General features: G+C 35.4%; 1 protein-coding gene across 1 annotated transcript in view; it reads left to right on the forward strand.

The window, feature by feature from the left end:
* Positions 1 to 547: 547 nt before the first annotated feature.
* The window catches only part of LOC119639337 (nuclear factor of activated T-cells 5), a 96175-nt gene continuing 72237 nt past the window's right edge, over positions 548 to 24485 (forward strand). The window contains exons 1-3 of the mRNA XM_038036640.1: positions 548 to 719; positions 12489 to 13618; positions 13722 to 13844. Coding sequence (XP_037892568.1) covers positions 12889 to 13618; positions 13722 to 13844 — 853 coding nt within the window. The 5' untranslated portion in view covers positions 548 to 719; positions 12489 to 12888. The remainder of the gene's footprint in view (positions 720 to 12488; positions 13619 to 13721; positions 13845 to 24485) is intronic.

The raw sequence follows: 24485 nt of genomic DNA on the forward strand, positions 1-24485 counted from the left end.
ACTACTAGAGTTCGGTGTTCGGTGTTCGGTGTTCGGTGTAAGTAAGTAAGTGCAGTAAGCGCGTGCTTGTGGTTTTATTGGCTCTTCCCTGAAAAAGTGAAACACCACACACTCTCTGTCATCAGTTTAACTCATGTTCAAAAGTCGTAACATAAAACGCGTAATTGTACTTAACTTCTGTGAGCGAGTGTATGAGCGTCATCTGGTACCAATAAAAAAACTACCAAATCCAATAGTAACAACAACAAATGCTTATATTCATAGCATCATCACCATCGTCATCATCATCATCTTTATTAACTTAGAACAACAACTCTACATGTCTTCTTCTACGTATGGGAATACGTGTACTTTTCCCTGTACGTTTATCTGTTTACGATCGTTTGTTGATTTTCACGTTTCGCTTTTGGTTTTTTTTTTTTTTTTTTTTGTGTGAATTAAGTTCAACCACTAAAATACAAAATAATGTAACTTTGTGCGCGTTCTTCGATAATTAATTATGTTCAACTTTAGTTGATTATTCCTGTGCAATCACTTCGAGTGGTCACACAAACAGACACTCTTGATAACTTTGTTTGAACGTTTCCTGGCGTATCTAAGGGAACGTTTCTTTCCCGTATAAAAAGATCAAGGATATCGCGGACATTGTTTACGTTGCTGCAATATTTACCCACTATTGACGTCATGTACTTAATGTATTTGCCAGGCTAAGAAAATGGGTAAGTACTAACTACATAAGCAACACTTGTACGTAAGTAAATCTAATCTAGATTTTCTTTTTCTCTGGAAACTGTTCTGTGGGTAGAATCTTTAAGCGAGAAATTGTGCTTCAACTGATTCGTCTCCTTCCGACTTTCTAGAGATAAGGTTAACACGCTTTCGACATTTCGTCGAGTGCCTTTGCAAGAAAGAGCAAACGTTTACTCCCTATTTTGTTGCTACAGCAACATATTTTTCATTGAATGGTCTTTTAAAAGGCATCTTATTATCTTCCGATTGACCCTTTACTGCTAATCCGTAAAGAAAAAATCAGTTTTGATCATGGTAATAATGCTGCAGGTAATTCAGTTGCCACTAGGAGAAGACAGGATGCAACATGTCTTATCGTATATGTACTTCTGGCTGAAAAGAGTTGACCTCACTTCGTCTGCACTAAGTTATATGGCTGGCAAAACCGCTTTTATATCGCTAATATCAATGTTCAACAGAAAGATAGAAAGTGCCGTAAGCACTCGAAGAAAGTGCACTTGATGCCGCTTTCTCAATCTGCACGTATGTCTATTTACATATATATGTGCGCAGCAATCAAAGGCAAAGTTGAGAAGCGGATAATTGGTTGGCAGATTCCTATTTGCAGAGGAATCAATTAATTAAAATTTTTGTTGCCAAGCAATTCATAACCACCCCATTAATAACGTCGACAATTTGATGATTTTCGCAACACTCCCTTGACGTCTTTGTTACTTTAATCTTTACTATCCACTCTTCCCCTTTTATTTCATTCAAAAGTTCGATTTTGTCAATTAATCGTTTCATGCTTTCTGTATTTAGTAAATTTCTTCAATGTATTCCGATTAATATTCCGTTTCGAGGTCTCGTGACTTTTCATTTCATTATTGTTACTATTATTATTAATTTAGTGAGAGAAATAAATTCCGAGTCCGAAATTTTAAAGCACTAACATCTAAAACCATCGGCTGTATTGAGATCTCTATCGCATTTGAGATTTGGCCCCTCGACCATTGAGGGGAGATGCTTTACTTTTAATAGCTTTTCGACGCGCTTGGCTTTCCATCTCTTAACAAACTTGCCTCAAATGTTTCGTTCAACAAGTTAAGTGTGGGCACGTTCGTGATATACGCAAAACTACATTTGCAATAATTGAGTTAACAGAGTTTCCTCAACTTAACCTCCATTTTCAGTTAACCAAAAAGAAAAACTTCCAAAATGCTTTTCTGAAGATGATACAAAGGAATTCATTTTCAATTTCGCATGTATTAGCATCCACGAAGACTTCGGCCATTTTAGTGCAAAACGTATTTGGAATAGCGGTCTTCAGGGAAGCTATAAAACAACCTTAGGTTGTGTAGAAAAACCCTTCGTATTACGGATAAGTGCGGTAGACAATGGAATACGAAATGAAAATGAAAGCATTACTACAAGATTTCAGAGGAATTCGTGGCACAATTGGAAAGATTGGAAAAAGTTTGCTATTCCGAAACTCCCCAGCCATTTAAGGGAAGCACAATCAATGAATTGTTCAAGCAATTGATCAATCAATTGAAAATTGCTAAAGACTTACCGCAACAAGCCTTATATTCCATATATATGCTATCCTTACTATTAACTATTATGTGTTTTACTGAGTTCTTTCTCAACTGGATATGAAAATTACTTCGTACAACAAAAAACGTGATTTATAAAAGAGGAACAGAAAGAAAAACTTTGTTCGGGAATCTGACAAACATATATTAGTTCTTCAGTATATTCTCTAGAGTTTTCTTCAAGCGAACCTTTTTCTTCAAAAGCCCAAACACTCAATGCGGGTGACGCGGAAAAATAGTTTTTAGGTTTCAAAGAAATGAGGTCGAGATATAGATGATTTTGATGAATGTGCCAATAAGTCACAACACTTGTAAGTCGTTAACGCACTTTAAAGGCCCTAGATTTCTCGGAACATTAACATTTCATATTCAAGATTTCTTGAGGACCAACATAATATAGTAGGAGCTCTGCAATGCTAATCATTTCATTTTCCCATTACAAGGCCACTTCCATCAGCCAATGCATTGTCTTAAGAGAGACTTTTTCTTTTCTTTTCTAAACCAAGATGCTTGTTCCTTGTTTTGCTGACAATTGACCAGGGGCCTTGGGTTAATGATTTCCCATTGTTTTTTTCGGTGTGAAAGTGATCAATTCGCAAAAAGTTTTTCTCATACCAAAACTTCTGTGTGCTTGTTAGTTATTTTAACTGCTTCGAAACTGAACAAGAGCCGATTCACCCTACGGTTGCTGCAATTCAGAATAATGGACATCAATCCAAGTCTCATCTCTAGGCAAAATATGCTTTATTTCTTTGAGGACGATGTAAACTTGACAATTCAATAGGAAGTAGACCCTGTGTCTATACTGCGATTAATGTAAGTTGTATGCCAGAAGTTCGGTACGTCGAGAGCATATGAATACGAAGATACAAGATTTGGAAGGGTTACGTGGATATGTAGCTGCTTGCTCACAGAAATGTTGCCAAAGTCATTGACACAATGCCAATAACCAAAAATGTTAAAAAAGCTCTGAGTTGAAATTATTGTCAAACCGCATAATAAGGATCAGCATTGGAAACGTTTGTTTCACCCTAAATTCAAGTAAATGGAAGCGTCCCCTAAGTAAGTCAGTTTGTATTGTAGAAATTAAATATCCTTTTTTTTGTAACAACTTCAGCGATCTCCAAGTCTGTGGCGTAAATGAAATGCCGCGAAATAATTTAATAATAAGGGAACAGTTTTAGTGTTTATACCAATCATTCATTCACGAGTTGTTTCTTAAGTTAATGATTAATTAAAATGTATGACGTCATATATTGAAAGAAACAAGAAAACTTTAAAGCTTTTCAAGCATTACACTCATTCTGCACGCGAGTGAAAGCTTAATTGTTTTTTTTTTTTTTGTTTTCATTTACTTCACAAGAAATACACTCCACCTCTGCTTGACTTCAATGAGTGAAGCTTTTCATTGAATAAAAGTTGAATTTTTTCTATTTTTTCTTTGCTTTGCAAATTCATTCATAAACTCTATAGAATGAATTATATATGTGTGTGTATGTATTATCACACACACGCCTAAACATTTTTTATTTTTTTAGTAAAGAAATATGTGCAGGAGACTAAATGCCTCTTTATACTTCAACAAATTTTTATATCGAAATCCTGAAGACAACGCAGCACATCGACATGAGTGTGTGTAAGTGTGTAAGTGTGGATTTCTTTTCTTTTATTCCTAGAATGATTACGTATTATGCTCCATGGAGACCTGTAAGACACAGCCGGGCTTATCCCATCTCAACCCCCCGACCATCATCACACACACACACACACGTGCGCGCACATTTTTCTATTATTTCATATGAGTTCATTCGGTTTCAAAAAACTTTTCCAAAGAAACGGGAAAACAAGCAACACTTTTTTCATCATTATAAAATTATCATTAAATTTTTAGCATCTTGTGTGCTGTTTATATGTGCGTAGGTGTTTTGACATTTGCTACAGAGTATAACTTTTGAACTTAAGCAGCATAAACATAAATGTGTATTTATGTAAAAGTGTTAAAGCAAAACATTCAACAAGTTGCAAAAACGCCAGAACAAATGCCGTATGAACACACGCTCATATATGATAATCGGAGTCTGGGCATTATAAGTGGGATAGGGAGCATTTACGGCAGCGTAGGGAATTGTTATTTTAACATTTACATGCCTTATGACCTTTTCCAACGTATCATACATGCAAGCGAACATACATGCACATACAAATTACTTCGAATTCAGGTTATTCCATTATCGTTTTCTCCTATTGCCGAATGAAAATTTTAAGGTAAACATTGAAGAAGAAAAATAAATAAACACAATCGTTTCAAGTCATATAAATGTCAAAATTTTATTTTACGGTCAAATGTTGAAGGGCAGAACAAAGACTACACAGAGACTATCGCCAAATTTATTTTTTTTTATACTAGAAATTAATGTGACTTGTAACTTTTAATTTACGCCAAAACGGGCGAAAGAGACTAAATGACGCGACAAAGTGAAAGCGCTCTTAGGCCCTTTGTAGTAGATTACTTCGGGAAAATCCTAAGAGGAGAAAGAGGTACATTAGATATGTCTCTCGAAAAAAATGTATTACCGGACCAAACAAGAAAGCAGCTCTTAGCTGATGGGAAAAAACGTTTGGCATGCTACAGTTGCACCTGTCAACCAAAACAAGGGATGTCTCTGCTCTAGGATAGTAAGTTCTTTGTTACAGCGAAATTCACTTGATCTCACCCATCTTCGCAAGGGCTATTAACATATTACTTGAAAGCAAGCAGTCATGGCCAACTAAAATCTCAAAAATTTTGCTATTAAAAGCATATTGTTACGAAAATCATATATTTGATCAGATATGCCTATGTATGAAAACCATCTATTTGCGTTGAAGACGATATTCTCCAAAGTGTAAAGACAGCTATGAACACGAATTCTCTATACTTTCCTCGGCATCGCTATCCATCATCATGGAACAAAGGCTATTTATCGAAGGGCTGATGAAAACATAAAAGAAAAAATAACTAATAAAGGGGGAATTTAGTCTGCAGCAGGATCAATAAAACTATCAGATGAAAATCTAGTAATCGTTGCATGATTTAAAAGCTTATAGCCGAAAAATTAGTTCGTGGCATGAGGGTCGAGCAGTGGCTTTCAAGAGAAGATGGCGGTCAAAGATGCTTCAGCGGACAGCGGCCTGAAGCCGTACGAAGACGTAAACGCCATAGTCTCTGGAGCTCTTTTTTTAAATCCTAACCTACAACATGCATTGCGGGCCTTTTAGGGACATTTAAGTTTAGCCACAGGTTTTTATTTGTACATTTTTTCGCTGCATACTCCGTATGCATTGTGAGAATTGCATTGTTTTTTTTTTTTGTTTTGGTTTGGAGTTATAATGATGTACGGTTAAGCCTAATACGTAAGTAAAGAGTTTATGCTAATTTACTCTTACTACAGTTGAAATAAACTTACTTCAATCTTTTTCTGATCCCTTCGTTTAGTTCTGTAATCGAACCCTTACACTGTTTAGGGTAAGGTGGTCTAAACCTAGGGATATTAGGAATAAAACGTAAAAAGGAGGAATTTTACGTAGGAGTATATACGTATTTTCGAAAATTCCCACCTTTTATTGTACCGGTTTGTGTAGAATCACTTCCGCTCAATCCGTTCGTCTGTGCGTTTCTAATTCTTGCGTTCAGGCGGTAAATTATAAAGATATTTCAATGAAATTTGGTAAAACAACGTGTTTCGGATCAAGGATGAACGCTAGTGAAAATGATTCAGATCGGACCACTTTTCGGCAACTCCACATACCTGACTTTGAAAAGTCGTTGTACGAATAGCTATATTAAACGAAGTGGTGTACACTGTTGAATGGCGGCTTGCCTCCCATTGTAGCGGTTTTCCTGGTTGATGTGTGGTTTAATGGATGTACATAAATGGAATACGCCCACATATATAAGGAAACGGTGAAAAGACTTAGAGGGCTTCGAGGAGCCTAAGCACTGTTACCGAAACGGTTATTACCACCAGTCCATATCTATTAATATTTCCCTACCTTTACTTGTTCAAAACACAAATAATGAGTTCATTCCAGATTTTTGCGTATGTACACAAAATTGAATGCATTGGTTTGTATGTAACCATTTCAAAATGCTTCTTCTATAAGGACCATACCTTGTTTGCAATAATTTAAATTCGGGGTAAATAAATGTTTTGTTGTCACTTTCGTTATTTCCCTCACTGATATATTCTCGCAAAGCATAGCAGCATATGTCTCAGTTATATGCAGGCAGTCGAAAGGCGACACATTGTTGAACGAATCATAAAACTAATGCAGCATTAGATAGAAAATGTGCTGAATTTATCTATCATATATTATATTAGCACGATATATAAGCCCGGTTCAGTAAACTTTAGAAAACATGGACAGGCATAGAGATTGGATATCTTTGAGCCATGAATGCTTGAGCAATTTGAAAGGTATCTATAGTGGAGATGAGCGTATGCCACCTGCAAATGATGTAGCAATAGCCAGAAAATAGTATTAGTGATTTAATTTGCATTTGCTTTAGAGAGCACACATACGTACCGAGAGCAGTTCTGTAGTAATTTTAAACGAAATCCTAACAAGAAAATTGCTTTAAGGTGAGCCTTGACTTGTTTCCTTCAAACTGCACTACATTTCTTTCAAAGGACTTTTATTTCTTTTCGCAAACCCTTAGTTAATGGGAAAAGGTTTTGAAATTGTACAGCTTGTACAAGTTTTTTAAGAACGCCATCTTTGTGATAAGTAAAGATACTTAAACCTGTTTAGACAGCACCAATAATTATTTTCGTTTACTGTTCCCATGGACTCGTCATTGACATTCCGTTTTAGGCAAGTAATATATATATATATGCAAAATTGTTTAAAAAAATATTTTTAATTTCTCGTTTAAATAATGATTTATCTACCAGCACATGTGATCATAACTTTCTCTTGATAATGCTTACCAATACTATGAAAACACTTTAGACTGACTTTTCTCTTTTTTTTTTTTTTTGCTTTGCTCTGCTTTTATTGAGCAAACATATAAACCGCTGCATGTTGGCGACTAATTACTAGAAAACAAAATACAAGAGAGAAAGGGAGAGAGAGAGAACGACAATAGTAAACACAGATGGAAAGAGGTTAGCTATTGTGCGCTGAGCAGTACATTCAACGCTAGAAGCTATACATAATCTCCCACATAGATAATTACCTTCAAATCTGTACATTTTTACGTGTTTGCAATGTTCGCCGGACATTGAGAGTATGAAGCGCTTTTTTCCACCAAAATCAGTTGTTGCATGCGAAAAAGTTTATCATTAATAACATCATCATATCGTCATCGTTTTCACACAAAATGATTTGCTGTCTTTATTATCGTCGATTGCTCGGTATCTTTCATACAATTCTTGTTATACGCTTTCATTTCTTTTTTATTTTTTATTAAGCAATTCATTCATTGTAATTGTAATGGTCGTGTTTTGTCATAGTTGTTATTGTGTAGCCGTCGACAATGTGTTTATTGCCGCAACTCATATAGACAAAAAGGAACATATTAATAAAAGCAACAGCAATAAGAGCACATTTCGCTCGCAATCGCACATATTCATTCGCGAAACGGACGGACGGACACAAATAAAAACGCAAATTTCTTTTCAATATTTTCCGTTTTTCATATTTTCATTTTTCACCGGCTACATGGCCAGCAGCAACAGCTAGTAGTGACTTGGCGGCTCAACGGCTCGTCTCGTCTCGTCTCGTCTCGTCTCATCTCGCTGTCATCGTCGTCGTTGTCGTCGTTATCTTAGTTATTGTTTTACAATACACTACAGCAGTAATCGACAAAAAAAAAAAAAAAAAATCATTAAATAAACAAATTTTCGTCAAAACGATTTTTAAAATAATATCGAAATTATTAGAACAAAAAATATATATATGTATATATGCATATTTATAAGAACGTGAAAAAAAAAATTGCAGGAAATTTAAATAATAAAAATTATATAAAATAGCATGAGTAAATAGATGCTTGTGTATATTCGCGTATGTGTGTTGAAGAAAATATAATTAAGAATTTAGAGAAGCAAAGAATTTCATACACCGTTGGTTTTTATTATTCGCACATGATTTTGAAAAATAAAACAAGAAAAATATTAATTTACTTTTATCGCCTGAAATATCATAAACATTCAAAGCCGTCGGTCGCGAAAACATTATGAAAAAAATAACCGAAAATAAAATGAATTTTTTAAATGAAATCTTTCTTTCACCACCAGCGTGCGTGCGTGCCGGCGTGTGTGCGTGCTCGTATGCTTAGATGTGTAATTGTTTACAATTGAGAGTCTTTTACACCTTCAAAATAAATTCAAAAATTAGAAAAAAAAAAATTTTGAAATTTTGATGTGTTGTTTAATGCATTGAATGTGGACGAAAGTGTTTCCCCATAAAATTAAATAAAAAGATGAATAATAAAATTTGTTCATAAATATTTTGTGTGTGTTTGTTACGAAGAAAACAAAAATGTAAATAAATAGTTAAAACTTAAAAATAAATAAAAAATAAGAAATAAATCGTTTAGCGAAATAATTCTTAACGAATTGATTGGTTTTGAAATACTTTACAGGTAAGAGCAAAGCGAAAAGATCATCAAGCTTACATCAAGGCAACTTCAAAAAAACAAAACGCAAATGAGAAAATTATATTCCGCTGTGGCCGAATCTTTAATGCACATCACTGTTATCCTAAAAAAGTCCGAAAATGAGGAGGAAACTATATTTCCATACTCTATAGTATTAGGCGAGAGTCACTCGGCTAACACTTTTTTGACTTTGCAGAATGAAACTGAAAATTTATATCGTGTATCTGTTGTAGTTTATGAGTAACAAGAAGAAGAAGAAGAAGAAAAACCCCGAAAGGTAAAGGCATTTCCATTTTCTATCGCTTTGAAGGCACGTCCGCTGCGTCCTGGACAGACGGACAGTAGAAGAGACTAACGCGGGCAGACGCTTAGGCTCATTCCATGTGTGACTCTGGCTAGGAATGTGTTTACTGTATGCGGTTTTTACAAACGAATAAAATTTTAATACACTGTGGTATTAAGTAGGCGTGCCCACTTTTTTCCATTTTTCTACAGTTGCTTTCGCATCGATTAGAGGATAGTTGTTGGCAAGTAATGATCCAAAGGAGCAATTTTCCTCCCTTTCGAAAACAGGGATGTATTCGGCTCACTTGGTACTCTAAGCGTATCCTGCGACCGATTCTGCTCACCCTATATTTGCCAACCGCTCAATTTTTGCGGCCAAGACTCTTTTACGACAGACATCGCACAGACGACAGACGGAAAGGTGGGCGCATTTTGACATGCATTAGTTAATTTCTTATTCTCGCCTTTGCAATATTCTGCAGATGTTAAGATCACTCAAAATTTGTTTTAAAAAGATCAAAACAGAAATTTGAATTGACTCTAAGACATTATGCAGGTATTACGCGTTGCCTCCCAACCAAAAGGAGTTTGAAAACCTTTAAGCTCCAAGATTTCAACCCGATTAGGGTTTTTGTGCTGAAGACGCGTATGAATTGGCCTATTTATGAGTAAAGCAGCCAAGAACATTACTAAATATTTGCAAAATTTTTCCTCTTCACGTATCCATCCAAAGCACCGCGTATAAAATCTTTTGCACGATAGCCAGGCATGAGAGGGGCAGGCACTTATTATACAAGTTAAGGAATATGATGATAGCACAAATTCGCTAATAAATATTCGCAAAATTTTCAGCCACATCGAGCTGTAATTGCGATCTGATTCAAGCAGAATTGATCAGCGTGTCTTTGGGAAAGTGAAAAAAATTGAGTATCGGGCTGTCACTAACTATGCCTTATTGAAAAGCCATGCCCTTAGGCAACTAAGCATGAATAGAAGGGTGTTTACGAGAACTCTACGGTTCGGGCGCTCAACAACTGCAACCACCTAATATAATGTCACCCAATTTCACGAAATGGTATTAAATGACTGTCGAATTGCAGTTGGAGAGATGGCAGAGATTATGAACATGTCTCGAGGAAGAGTTTTCCATATATTGAACCGATCGCAGCATGAGAAGGCTTACGGCACGTCGGGGGAGGCTTTGCTCAAATACTCTCCTTAGTGAAGATATCCGTCCGCAAGCGTCGATTTTTCCGCAGCTTGAAGTTGCGCTTGGGGAATAGAAATTTCTTTCAAATCAAAAGTTCATCATTTTCATTGTTAACGATTTTGGAGAGAAAAATACAAAGTACTATCTGGCCATACATGGAAGCATCTTTGGCGAAAGCGGATAGACTTACGAGGAGACAATGCAGAAAGATAAACATAAATTTTAATTTTTTCCTTTGTTAGATCGAAAAATTGTCAAAACCTCTTGTTCAGCAGGAAACACTAGACCACCCAACTAGTTCTTCTTCTCGTTTCTTAGTAGGTGATCCTGATTACGTAGAAGATCGCTGCTTTTGAGTTATCGATGCAATCGCGAATGTTATCTCTTCTCATTGCTGCACGCAGGCCAGTAATCGTTTCCGGGCAAAACTGTGAACATTTTCTTCGATGCTGTTACTAAATTTTCAATTTATTTTATACCCACCACTGGAGGATGTATACCCCCCATCCTCATTTTGTTTTTTTTTTTTTTTTCATAACGCATGTAAGAATCATTCAGTACATTCTTGATCAGCGTGAAATTCTCAATTGATTAAGCCAAGTGTGTTTGTGTGTGCGTATGTGTGTGTGTGTGTAGCGTTTGTTGTTGGCACCCTCTTGGCCGAATATAACTTTCTTACTTGTTTATTACTTATGTTCTACTTACTACTACCTGTTTAGCATTACGATTTCAGCACTATTCGTTGTTAAATCCAACAACAAGGAGGACGAAAATGTTTCTTCACTTTTATACTTCAGTATCGGGCGGCCTTTTAAAGACAATGTTAAAGAACGCCCTGGAAACCTTGGAAACCTGGCCGTAAAAAGCAGTACACGCGAAATAGACAATATAGCTGCCTCCTTTCAGTACGGTTTTTTTTACGCGCTTTTTATATTTTGCGATTTGTTTTGTGCAACTTTTCCTTATGCCTTATATAAATTTGTATAAAGAGGGAGAGGAGTATTAGAGAAATTAAAATTTCTTAAATTGCTTCCGATCGTAATTTAATTATTTATTTTGTTTGAAAATAACATTTTCGAAATTGCGTAAAACTTTGACGACTTTTTATGCAGTCTCTCGCTACGGTACAAAATAAATTTTCAATAGTATCTGGCGAAAAATAATTTATTACAGGCCGTTGTGAAGTTTCTGAATATTTTCTGAATATTTTTGTTTATGCGCGCGGCCCTTATCTATCGCACAAAAAATATTTCATCTGTACAGGGTTACCATCACTCAAAAGCCGGCTTTGTTGCGTTCGATTGAGGGAAGAGTAAGCCTGACAAGGCCGAACTTTTGGTCAATGAGAGTAAGGACAAGCCAGACGAACTTCCGTTTTGTACTTATGGGACCGACCAGCGGAGTGCGTGGGCAAGTAAATGATAATCCATAATTATGGGGAAATCGTGATAAGGACAAAACAGAGCTGTCTGACTGTTATGGAAGTGAATTATCAATTAATAAAAATGAGTTCACAATAGTAGAGCGAAGTGATCCCAGAATATTGCTAGACATAAAAAGAAGGGGAGACACATATTGGATAGATAAGTCTCGGAGACATACAAGTTAAAGTAAAATTAACTAAAATAAAGAGTAGATGATATATAATATTTGTAGAGGAAGATTTGATTTTTTTCCAAGCTACATTCCCAATAGGGCCCAAGGAAAAAGAAGTCGCTTTGGGAGGAATCCCAAGGCTGAAGAGTATACTCGAATGAATTTATGCCTTACAAGACTAAGCTGCGTTAAGCGCTCCTGAGTTTTCAAGAACTTATCAAAGAATTTGCCTCTTATCCAATGATTGTAGAGCTGGCTGTTTTAAGAGAATTGCTTATGGTCTCAGTTAAAGAGATTCATTCATTCTTGGCAGACATTTTCGTTACCAACCAACTGTACAATAAATTTTTTTAAAAACACATATATATATATAAATGCAGTGTATGCAAACTTTTCATATATATTACTTTTGTTTGCTGTTTTTTTGCAGATCGCGTGCACGTCGCTTCGTCGTATTATTTATTCAAAGACTGATTGTTAGGTAAAGTGAAAACATCGAAATCGTGAAAATTTAAAATTTGTGAATCTAGCAAAACATTAAAATGAATTAGAGTTGTTTACGTAAGTCTTGCAGAAGTGTTTTAAGAAATATGAAATTATTGGTAGTGTCATGCAATGGCACTTCGCATCAAATGTGATTGTCTTCTTCGTCTTTTTCGTTTGTCTTTTGTTTTATAATTGGTTTGTGTTCATTTGATTTTGTCCTTTATCTATGAAGTTAACACCATTTTACAATAATTTAATTATAATTTTAATTGTTATTATAAAATTATCATCGTTGTTGTTGTTGTTATTGTTATTAAACGTGTATTTAATTTGCGAACGTAAAAATGTTGTTAGCTATGCGTCGCGAAAGTGAACATCATCATCACAGTCATCAACATCTTAGTGGAAACGATACCGCAAATGTGCTGACACCGTCGCCGCTTAACGACATAACTGTACTGACAACAACAACAACAACGACAACAACAAATGGTTTTACGCCATCCAATACTTTAAATTTGTCAACCGCCTCTTCATCTACGGCAACAGATAGTCTGAATACACCTTCAACACCTTTGCTTAATTTGGGGCGTAATCCTTTACAATTTACCGCCCCACCTCCCGCACCACCACCACCACCAACAATTTCAGTTCAATCAGGACCTCAATTTGGATTTTATTCTCCGAACTCAACAGCGGCGTCATCAACTTATTTACATCATTACCCTCATACAACGCCAACGCACATCGCGGCACAAGCGGTGGATAACGCTAGTGGTAGCTACGTAGGGCAAACTTCAAATAGGGCTACGGCTACACCTTCTGCCGAGCTAGATGAATATGTCGATATATTACAAGTGCAACAGCTGTTATTGGATTCTTCGTCGTTGAATCCACAAACAGGCCATCAACAGATACCCATAACTTCCAATACAAGTATAACTAGCGCCTCTTCGATAAGCAGCAGTGAATCGCACACGAGCACTTCACAAGCACAGGTTAGTTTGCCGAAACCTCAACCTCGCCCTCGCTTAAATCTACAAAAGGCATCCGAATATGCAGCACAACATCAAGGTAAGATCTTTTTTTCTCTTCCCCACCTGAATCCCTAAGCCCACATAAACACAAAGGACTTTTTGTGACTATCTTTGCCATCTTTTATTTTTTTAAATTCCAGCTGACTCTCCGTCCTCCCGTCGTATGTTATTAGATTATCCAAATCCTTACTTGTACAGTAATCATTATCATACGTCACCGAGTGAGGATTTAGTAGCCCTTTGGTTTGGCAGCAATGGATCCGGTAAGTGTAGCTTATTTGAATTCAAACGGTCTACGAAGACCGTAAACGATTTATCAAATTTTTAATTAAACATAAAAGTGAGTTGAATGCAGTAAGGAATTGGAACCAAAATCATACTAATTTTTATATATATTTTATATACTGTGTGTGTGTGTCTTTTTTTTAATATAATTTCTTAAAATACTTATCACCTTGTCAGGTGTAATTAAGCGTTAAGTAAATTAATATTTTATGGCATATTTATATTTTAAACGTATATTTCTTTTCATATGTGCGTGTGGAAGTACGAGTGTGTAGATTACTTTTAGACAAGTGCATGTTTTAATAGGTTTTCATAATGATAGCAACATGTAGTGAAAGCCAAAAACGCAATGCAAACAACAACTGAATATAATGCAAAATTACATCCAGTCACACGCATATAAATGTAAATATTTATTTATTATTGCATATATATATATATATAGATATATGTATACATATATCTATAGTAATATACATACAGATATAGGCGTTAGTGCGTCTATGCGTCATTATTGCTTATTATTACCTAACATTAAAGTGGTAGTTAGTGCAGAGAGCGAGTGATTGCGTCATATGTAAAGTGTAAATAGCAAGTAGTTAACTTAAGCATGTAACATATAAATACGCGCATGCATTTACATAGGTGATCATATAAACTATAGGTATAGGCCTAATGGTAACCATATCAACTATTAATTTAGTCAGACGTCATATCAAAACCTATAAATCGTTCAAATATTCAACTAAAAGCTCACAATGCATGTTTGTGTTTGTGTTTACATATGTGTGTCTGTTTGCATCACTCTCTGTGTGTGTGTATGTGTGTATGTGTGTATGTCAATTCGTTTGTAATTTAAGGAGACATTTCATTATAAGAAATCATAAGAAACTTTTATAAGTGTATTAAGGTTTATGTTTATACGTGTGTGTTTTTATTGCTTTTCAAAAGTTTAGGCGTTCTATTAAACCAGGCTTTATTTCAAATTCAATGGGTTTATATACTGCGACATAAATTTGTCAAAAGCACTGCTTTTTATAACACGTAAATAATTAAAAAAAATAAATTAATTTAAAAATTTTTATTATAACGATTTCTACTTTCGTCTGTTTCTCGTCTGCTGCTCTTAAAGAATTCAAATAGATTTTCTTCTTGCATGATCTTTACAAAACGCCTAATACATGTCTAAACTGTATCCGAAAAATAAGGCGAATTTGTCTCAAGAGTCTTTAAATTGGTAGCATTGTGACAGACATCTATATCAAATTTCGCCTCAGAGACGTTGTTAAAAAGAGCTTCTGAAAGAGCGTAGAAAAAGAGCTTTTTACGATTTTTATAATACGTGATTTTGTCGAGCAAAGAACTCTGTACCCGTCATGAAACGCATAAGCAGACCTGTATCGTGCAAATATCGAGCCAAGACCGAGAAAACAGCGCCAAGAGTCAAGATGATGTTGACACTTTTCTTCGATTATCGCAGGATTATATATCGGGGAACAAGAAATGGATGAATTCCCTCCGCCGGCCAAAATTGTTTGCAAGGAATTTGTTCTGTAAGTTATGAAGATGATGGGGTGATTTCTCCGACACAGTGCTGTACTGATTATGCCATTTTCTATCAGTTGTGGTTTTTTGTTTACTCCTAATAATACATCACTCTATACATCGGTTCATTACTCCTGCGAGTAGAAAGAAACTCTTATTCGGAAATGACATGGTTAGTTCAAAGATATCACAAAATTTCGCTGCTTTTTTTTATAGAAGAATTGGGCTTTCGAAAAAATGCTTTGGTTTCTTCAACGACAGGCGCTGCACATCTTTTTCTTTTTGAGTTTTGCAAACAGACGTTAGTGGCTGTACAACAGGTAGACGGAAAATGCGATGAGTCAGACAACAATGCGAACATCATTTCATCAATTTTGTCATTGTAATCACCGGCCTACCGGAAGATGCATTTTTTCCGTGCGAGTCATTTGCAAAATGGTTTTCTTAGGACATCACGGTTTGAGCTCATTAAGAGGGTCATCGATAGCGGCGTCGCTAACGACGCCATTTCAGTTTAACATGTCATCGATAAGCTACTGTTTCCGCGAGAAAGGATTGTCATAGCACTTCTTAAGTCAACGCTATGTACGCCACTGCAAAACAAAAGGCTTACGCATAATAATATGAATATTCTCGTAGAGATGACATCAACGTGATACCTGCGTGTTTTATTGACGAATTTTTTATCTTATCATGTAACATATGTTCTCGATTGACGCAAATACTGGAACCAGTTCATGCATAATGGCCCGCCTGCGTCATTGCCACATATCCAAATCTACTTATATGCGTACTCCGGCGACTGGTCACTAGTCAGAAGAGAAACACAACCAAGCTAAACAATTTTACAGTTACACAGGGATACGTCATTACACCGCTTCGCTTAATGCAGTTATTCATAAGATGGCTTTGCAAACTTAGGCGTTATTTAGGAAGTGATCGAAAGAATAGTCCGATTTGAACGATTTTCAATTGAGTTCATTCTTGGGTCAAGGCACGTCAGTGGAGTAAAAAGCCTCAAAAATTACGACCTGTAGTTTGTAGCTTAGATCGATGCAGAAAATGATTCACAAATTGATTTCGAATCGATATGTATGATAAAACGTGAATGTATCTCAACTCCTGTTGGATGTTGTATCGGTATACCACGTGCCATAAGTGATGTGAAGTTTACAAATACCCCTTGGCTGTGGTGTGTCTTTGGTGTTATTCAGAGCACGAATGTTAGCGTAACAGCAATTGGTCCGCAGTTGAAATCAGCCCCTAGTCCAGAACAAATTGAAATTTTTACCTACAATTAGAGAAGAATCTCAAAATAAGTTAGATGTCAGAGGCGACGTTGTCTATATCTTAATAAATTCCTTCTAATTTGAATTGGTCTCTTCGGAAAGCACTCTTAGGTAATCATCGAATTAAATTTAAGGAAAAAAAGCAAGTATGAACTGAAACCTTATCAATCATGACTGAGTTCCTATATGAATACATTACTGAGACATTTTAGCGAATGGAACAAAAACCGCAAAAGAAAGTTGCTTTCATCGTATACTTAAGAGTGGTACAAATTAAGGAATGATGAGCGTTTAGTTTCGAGTTTCTTTCAAATTCTTCTCCCATATTAATTAGTTTCATTGCATAAGTTTCCTTAGTCTCTCTCCCTCTCTCTCTCTCTCTCTCTCTTTTTATTTTGTATGATGGTCCTTGTTTTATTTATAAATCCCATTGGCTTGGTCGCCTTACTTCGCGTAACAAGTAAAAAAGCGTTAAACTTCTTTTTATTAAATTCAAAACGAAATGTTCTTAGCTACTCTAATGAAGATTAATTGCAATCACTTCGTCAGTTGAAATGGTATTAATTGCAGACAATTGCAGCCGGAGAAGCAATGGCATCACAAAATTAACTTCAACGTGTACGTGAAGCAAGTCTGACCAGGCTATTTGCACAGTTAACACATGATCGTTGACGGTCGGTTTGCCAGCCGGTTAACCAATAACTTAAGCTCCTCTTTTTAAGTTTCTCTTGTTTTTTTTTTTTTTCTTTTCTTTTATTATGGCTACGAGTATGTCATTTACTGTCGCGTCTTGCTATTGAAAATTTACTTAAATATTGTGTTTCACTTTATTAGCTTTTATTTATTTATTTTTATTTTTTTTTTTGTAACGTTGCTTCAAAAGGCTTGCCGTCAGATATTGGTCGGATCAAGTTATTTTCGCAGGTATTGTCATTTAGTATTGTAACTAAAGTGGTATTGAAAAAATGAGATGAAAAATCAAAAGGAATGCAAAGAATTCAATATTTCTGCGGCAAACATATTGAACATAGATATATTTAAATAAAGCTTATCTCACGTTTATAAGATTAATTATTTGGCGGAAATGAATCCTATAAAGAGCTTTCGAAAATGAAAGGGAATATCAAACCCTTACTGCTACAAAAATGGTTTGACAATGAAAATAAGAAACATTTTCACAATCACACTCAATGGCAACAATTTTAGGAAAAATCATGTCTATTCATATCCGAGTAAGTCTGATCACTGGTGACCTATCTAAATGCATAGGCTTTCGATACTAATCTATTATTTCTTTTACTATATTACTGCGCTACTAGTACTCAAACTTTTCATTTTATTTCGCCAACTACGGATGTGATAGGTAAGAAGCACTAATGTCTAAAATCACTTTTACTCAATACACAGTCCCACTGTATTTGGTGCTTGTTAGTCTCACGAAACTTTTTTGTAGACTTATGTCATAATCTGTTTTGGTAAATTTTATTTTCGTCCAAAGACTTTCCCTGGAATTTGGCGACCTTTTCGTTGGAAGTTATCTCCTAAAGCAGATCAACAACTTGCGTTTGTATATTTTTAGAAAAATAGTAATTGGCTTACATTTCACCGAAGTGAAGTGAAGATCGCCTACCAAGATAACCCACATTATTATGGGTTGTATCTTCGCTAAAAGGTTTTTGCTAAGTTACGGTTTATCGCGAAATAAAAAGCAAGCAAGTAAGATAAGCATTCAAATTAAAAAATAATACAAAGCAAGCACATATAAGCAAACTAAGCCTTTAAATACGATCAGAAAAACGAAAAAGCCAAGTCATTGCCCGTAAATCGTATGCAAAATTACAGCGGAAGCATTGAAAGCATGCAGCGCCAAACCGAGTCGTAACAACTTTCAGAGGCATTACGTAACTCCGGGTACGCTTCGAAAAATGCTGAAATCTATCAAAAACCACAAATCTCATCACTATTTGTAGGTCCCGCCATTGCCGAAATCCTCGCTGCCCTCCCCTTATACATAAGACGATAAGTTTTTTATAAAAAATTTTAATAAAGCTAACCTAGTGCATGTCTTTGATATGTTCTAAACGCTTAAATCTACTAGATTAACCTAATTGTCTGTCTGTGCCTTATGCATATGGGGAGGGGAAGTTTGGAGCGAGCTTTGTCTGGAACGATGCAATGTAGAAATAAGAAGAAGAATACAAATGGCTTAAATATCGGACACAAAGCATTGAAGAATTCTAACAAGCCGGGAAAATGGCTTACCCCTCCACCTTCCTTTCATGAAATGCTTTTTTTCATCTGATATCATGTGCACTAAAAATCAATACAATCAACAGACTGGATGCCTTTGAGATGTGGTTACGTGAGTTTTTTCATGAAATGCTCCGTATGGTCTAGAACTATGGCGATTAAAGTCAGGAGACTGGAGATATGATCTTATAGTAGAATTCTAAAAATCGCCTGCCCAATGTTGTAGCCCTGAGAAGAATAAACCCTACGTATGAGCTATTAAACACCAGACAAAACGTATATGTTGGAGAGATAGTACGGGGAGAAATGAGATATGAACGCCTTTGCCTGCATGGCAGAGAGCCATAGGCGAAAACGCTCACTCCGCAGGGAATCGAAAAGACTTTTAGGCTTTAGTTAGTAACAGATTTTAGTACATAATGATATCATGAACTGTAAAAAAAAGGAACGCATGTGATCAATTAGTTATACTCGACCAATGTATTGGAAATAAAGGAAAGAAAAGGCTGGACTGTACAAAATTAACGCTCAAAATATTACTTGTCATGGCTTGTCTTCGATCTACTCGACTACTGAAAGGACACATTCGAAACATGTGTTCACACCTGCGTTATGCATCGAACTTGTCGCAATCGTATCCCGAATTGAAAGCAATGCCGCGCGCGACATTTGATATGATAGCTGAATGCATTTGTAAGGTATTAGGCGATAAAGTGTCCTTGCCGTTGTTTTTCTTTCTTTTTTTTTATCTCATTTTGAAATTAATCCAGTTCCGTGAGACCAGTTCATTTGACATCCTTTCAAATAACGCTGACACAAAACTAACAGCAACGCCAAAACTAATCGCACACGATCTAAAATTGCAAGAATTTCATAATCTTTGTATCGTTGTTGGTGAATTGAAAAAAAAAAACAACAACAAAAATGATCAAACGTAAATATGTAAATGAAACTAAATTTTATAGCTTACAATACTGGTCACGCCTCTTCGTCAATAATTAATCAATTCAATTGGAATGAGACGTTATCTCCATATGTAAGCCTTGTGGCTATTGCAAAAGAAAAAAAAAAAAAACACGAGAAAAAATAAGTAAAAGAAAAACCCAAAAATTGATCAATTAATCGGATACAAGGTGAATGAGAAATATTGTGAAAAAGTAAAGATTTTACCGCATGATAAAATGAATAAATTCATAATTTGTTTGTTTCTTTTTTTTTCTTTCGTTACTATTGCAAAATGATGGATGTTCTACCGAAGGAAGCGAAAAGAAAAAATTTATGTAAATAACTAAAAATAACTTCTAATTTTACGCAGCATTCAAGAGTCTAGACTAAATTAGAGTTTTAGGTTTTATTTCTTCTTTATTTTTTTTTCTCTCTCATTTTTTTATGCAATTTTAACAAAGAGCACAAAGCAGGCCATCAGCTGCAATTACTTGTTGAGTTAAGATGCTAGAACGGCCGTATGTGTCGCGGTAGAGGTTCAATTCCATTGAAAACTAGCATAAATTGTTAAGATCAGCGACGGTCTTACTGAATTTTTCTTCGATTTTTTTTTTTCTTTCCCTCCAAGTTGTTTATTTTGTAACCAATTTTAAACGGAAATCAATGACATGGTGGTCCAACATAAGGAAAAAATAAAAAAAAGCTTCATTTGCCTGAGCCATTTGCTATAAAGGCAGGCAATAGTCAAAGCAGTGGCAATTGTTGCTGTATTGTTGACGCTGTTGTAGCAATTTCACAAAGTTTGTCATTGCTAATGTTTAATTAAGCTGATTGGTGGTGTGTAGTCTGTGTAAAATTGCCTGTTATGCTAGCACCTTAATGTCTTCAAAAAGTAAGCAAAAACAAAAAAAAAAAAAAAAGAAAAAAGAAATAAAAAGAAAAAGAAAAAGTTTTATTGTATAACACAATTACTTGCAACGGCCGTAAAAGTAGACATACAGACATAGAGACAGACAAACAGAGAGACAGGCGGACAGCTAGACATTCAACACTATGTCATTTAGTAGCTAACCAAAACAGCAATAACAGCAACAACAGCAGAAACAGAACAACAGCAACAATTGTATAGAAAACTGCTGACACTTTAAGAACACATTGACAACATTTGCTTAACAATACCAAACAATTACTGACATACAAACGAACAAATCCACGTAGCTATTAAAAAAAAAAAAAAAAAAAATGAAAATAAAGAAACGGCAGAAATTAAAAGTAAAGCTCACCTTAGACGCATTATTTACATATTTCTTCTGCCATGCGTCTGCGTTACCTGCAATTATTTAGAAAATCTCAAGTTAATATTTACGCCATCAGTTATTAGTTATGTATATTTGTACTTCACATATATCTATATTTTTTCATAGTTCTTTCGACTCTACTGCACTGTAATTGTATGTTTTTAATGCAATCATATTAATTTCCGGCCTCTTATAGCATTGAATGTCTTTGTGGCCTCATCTGCATTATCAGCAGCCAGCAGAAAAGTATCCGAGTCACGAGACAATAACAATAATAATAATGATAATAACAACAACATCAATAAAAGCAACAATAATAATAAACAAAAAACTATCTCACTAATTACTTTGATAGTTGAGGTCATTTCCTGGCTAATTGCTTAATTAATATTAACGAAATAAAGCGAAAAACTCGGAAACTGCAATCTCGTATAGGGTTCAGTGCAATTGCCTTCAGAGGTCAGTAATTTGCTGATGTGTGTGGTGTGGTGTGGTGTGGTGTGGTGTGGTGTAGATAAACTTTTTGCAGTGTTACAAAAACAACTTTACAACAAACTTATGCTAAGGAAAGGGAGTGGTCCACAAAGTTTGTCTTTATATCTTAAACTTAACATTGCCTTGAGAATCTCTGGAACACCATGAAGTTCATTTAGGACGCATAGTTAAATCATACGCGTGCGTTTTCTTTCCTACGCTTCATACAATTGAAACCGTTTAACCGAGTTATTAAAGTTTCTCTTACACCAAATAATTAAATCTACTCAATAATGTGTGCCTTGTATGCTATTCTCTCAGGCTTACGACATTAATGTATTTAATTAATATTCTCACATTTATTAATTAATTGTTTTAATTGGGCAACATAACGAAGAGATTTTTGACGCACATACACACATACACACATTTCGTGAACCCAACAAAATAAATTTTTTTTGTTTTTCTTGCATTCGAAAAGAAAAAACTGCACTAAACTATATGATAAATATTTAAATGGCGTGGTAATAACCGACGGTTAAGTGAAACTAGTGTATCCATAATGCATATAACAGAAGAGATTAATATACGATAATAATGTACAAGTACGGGCCCAACAAGAATGAGAATGAATGAGAATATGAAAGCTTGCATGTGCCACCCATAAGAGTTTAAATAAAGATCTTAAGTTCCCACTAAGTAAGGAAGCTATTCATTAACGGCGCTTTCTACCAAACTTTGTTTTCGCTACTCGACATCGATAGAGATAATCATTTTGAAGCCTCCAGTCGTAACTTTCGTACAATTGTTGAAGTTGCGGCGGACGATCCATGAATTCGGCAAAGAAAGCTTTTCTCGCTTTTCCTCCTCATTTCATTTTAACTCTTTGTAAATGTAAATCAAGAGTTAACGAGCCGTTGTGCTTCTTTTTTTTTTCTCCCCTTTTCCCTCTTTTATAACAATATATCAGTTATTGCTGTCATTTCTTTAATATTTGTATATGCAAAGCTCACAGCTTTCAGTATGACACGTCACCGGAAATTTCTTCTATTAATTCGTTATGAATCGATTATTATGGTTGCAATGAAACGATGATTGAACATCCGCTCCATAACTTTTCAAAGCAAGCAAATGAATAAATGAATGAATACAAGTAAAGCTGAGTAGTACGTACAACTTCTCCTGCAGACAGGTTTTCAATGTTGGTTAAGTTGTTTTGCTTGTTAAGCCTATGATGTAATGGTATAAAATTAAATCTGACGTGTGTGTTCGTACATTTTTTTAAAGAAGTAGAGTTCAAAAATTTTTTTCAATGATTAATACCAAACAAACTGCGAGTTTTTAAGCGACAAATAGATAAAAACAGATAGAGAGTCTACATGCGGCACATTAGCGAGCAATTTTACAGTGATCTCCATCTAACGGCTACATGTACGTTAAACGGATGCGAAAAGCAAAAGTTTACGAAAAATTTATCCTTATTTTGTATATCCGCGACGCTGTAGTGTTGGGTGTTTAATTGTATTTGCTCTCTTTTGGTAACGTCGTCCTAGCTTCGTCTTTCAGCAAAATCCTATGTAGCAAACGTGAAAAAATATAGGAAAACTATCAACTAAATTAGAACAAGTAAGGACTAGAAGTAACTATATTCAGCTATGGCCTAATCTTTTCTACGGCCGACATCTTTCTTAAGCGAGGAAAAAACAAGAAGAATGAAATTTTGGTTATAATTATTTTTTCTTCTACAGATTTTTATCGCTACAAATCTTTTAGGATAGCACAATACCCAGTCTTTTTTTTTCGCTTTTTGGTTTCAAATTAGGTTGCAATGCGGGCGCAAGAACTTCCCACGTACTTGCCAAATTTGAAGCCAATAGCTTCATTTTTTACGGCCAGGGAATATATTTACCAGCGACGGACGGATGGACGGACAGACAGACAGACAGACATGCTTAAATAAATTCAGTATTTGATAGCGATAACGAATACGTACACTTTGTAAGCTCTTTAGTGCTTCCTTTCTCCATCCTTTTATGGTGGGCATGGAAAAGGTCAAGTCTGCTTTCGTCATCAATTGCTCAATCGGAAATTTTCATTGCACTGACGTTTCAGGTAGTGCTACGAAATGCTTATATCGGATTTTGCTTTAAAATTTCTTCTGGATCGTAAAATGCAACTAAGCGTGACCTTTTGTGGACGTGGTAATGAGTGATTATGGCCAGTTATAGCCGACGACTACTTGAAATATTCCCCTTAATGCTGAAATTAACGTTGATCAAGAATTGGCATGGGTATGTGGAAGAGCAGTTCTGAATCTTACGAAGGAAAGACCCAATATACCTTCTTTCTCCGCCAATGGATCTATAGCTTTTCCTTCTGTCCAACTATAATGTTTTCATAATCAAACTGAGCTGTGTCGATAAGCGATCAGATTTTCCTCTGCATTTTTTTTATATCCACCATCGATGGGTGGAGATGTATTCATTTTTCCAAAATGTTTGTAACAATTAGATGGAGGCTTCACAGGCCCCACAAAGTATATGTGCCCTTGATAAACATGAAATTCTTAAGCTACTTACCATGTCCGTCTATCAATCTATGTAATATCCTATAACGTGCTTATATTAATGATTAGTGCCACTTTCTGAATTCGTTTAGGATATTTCGGAATATCGGAGATATCGATTTCAGATTCGACAAAAGCATTGCACGCAACTTGGTGCTGAAAGTGAACTAAGTCAGTTAAACTAAGCATGCGGAATACGACATAAAGTGAGAACAGTTCATCTTTCAAAAGCCAGAAAATGGTACAAAACTT

This window comes from Glossina fuscipes, unplaced genomic scaffold, assembly GCF_014805625.2.
Source record: "Glossina fuscipes isolate IAEA_lab_2018 unplaced genomic scaffold, Yale_Gfus_2 112, whole genome shotgun sequence".
NCBI lineage: Eukaryota > Metazoa > Arthropoda > Insecta > Diptera > Glossinidae > Glossina > Glossina fuscipes.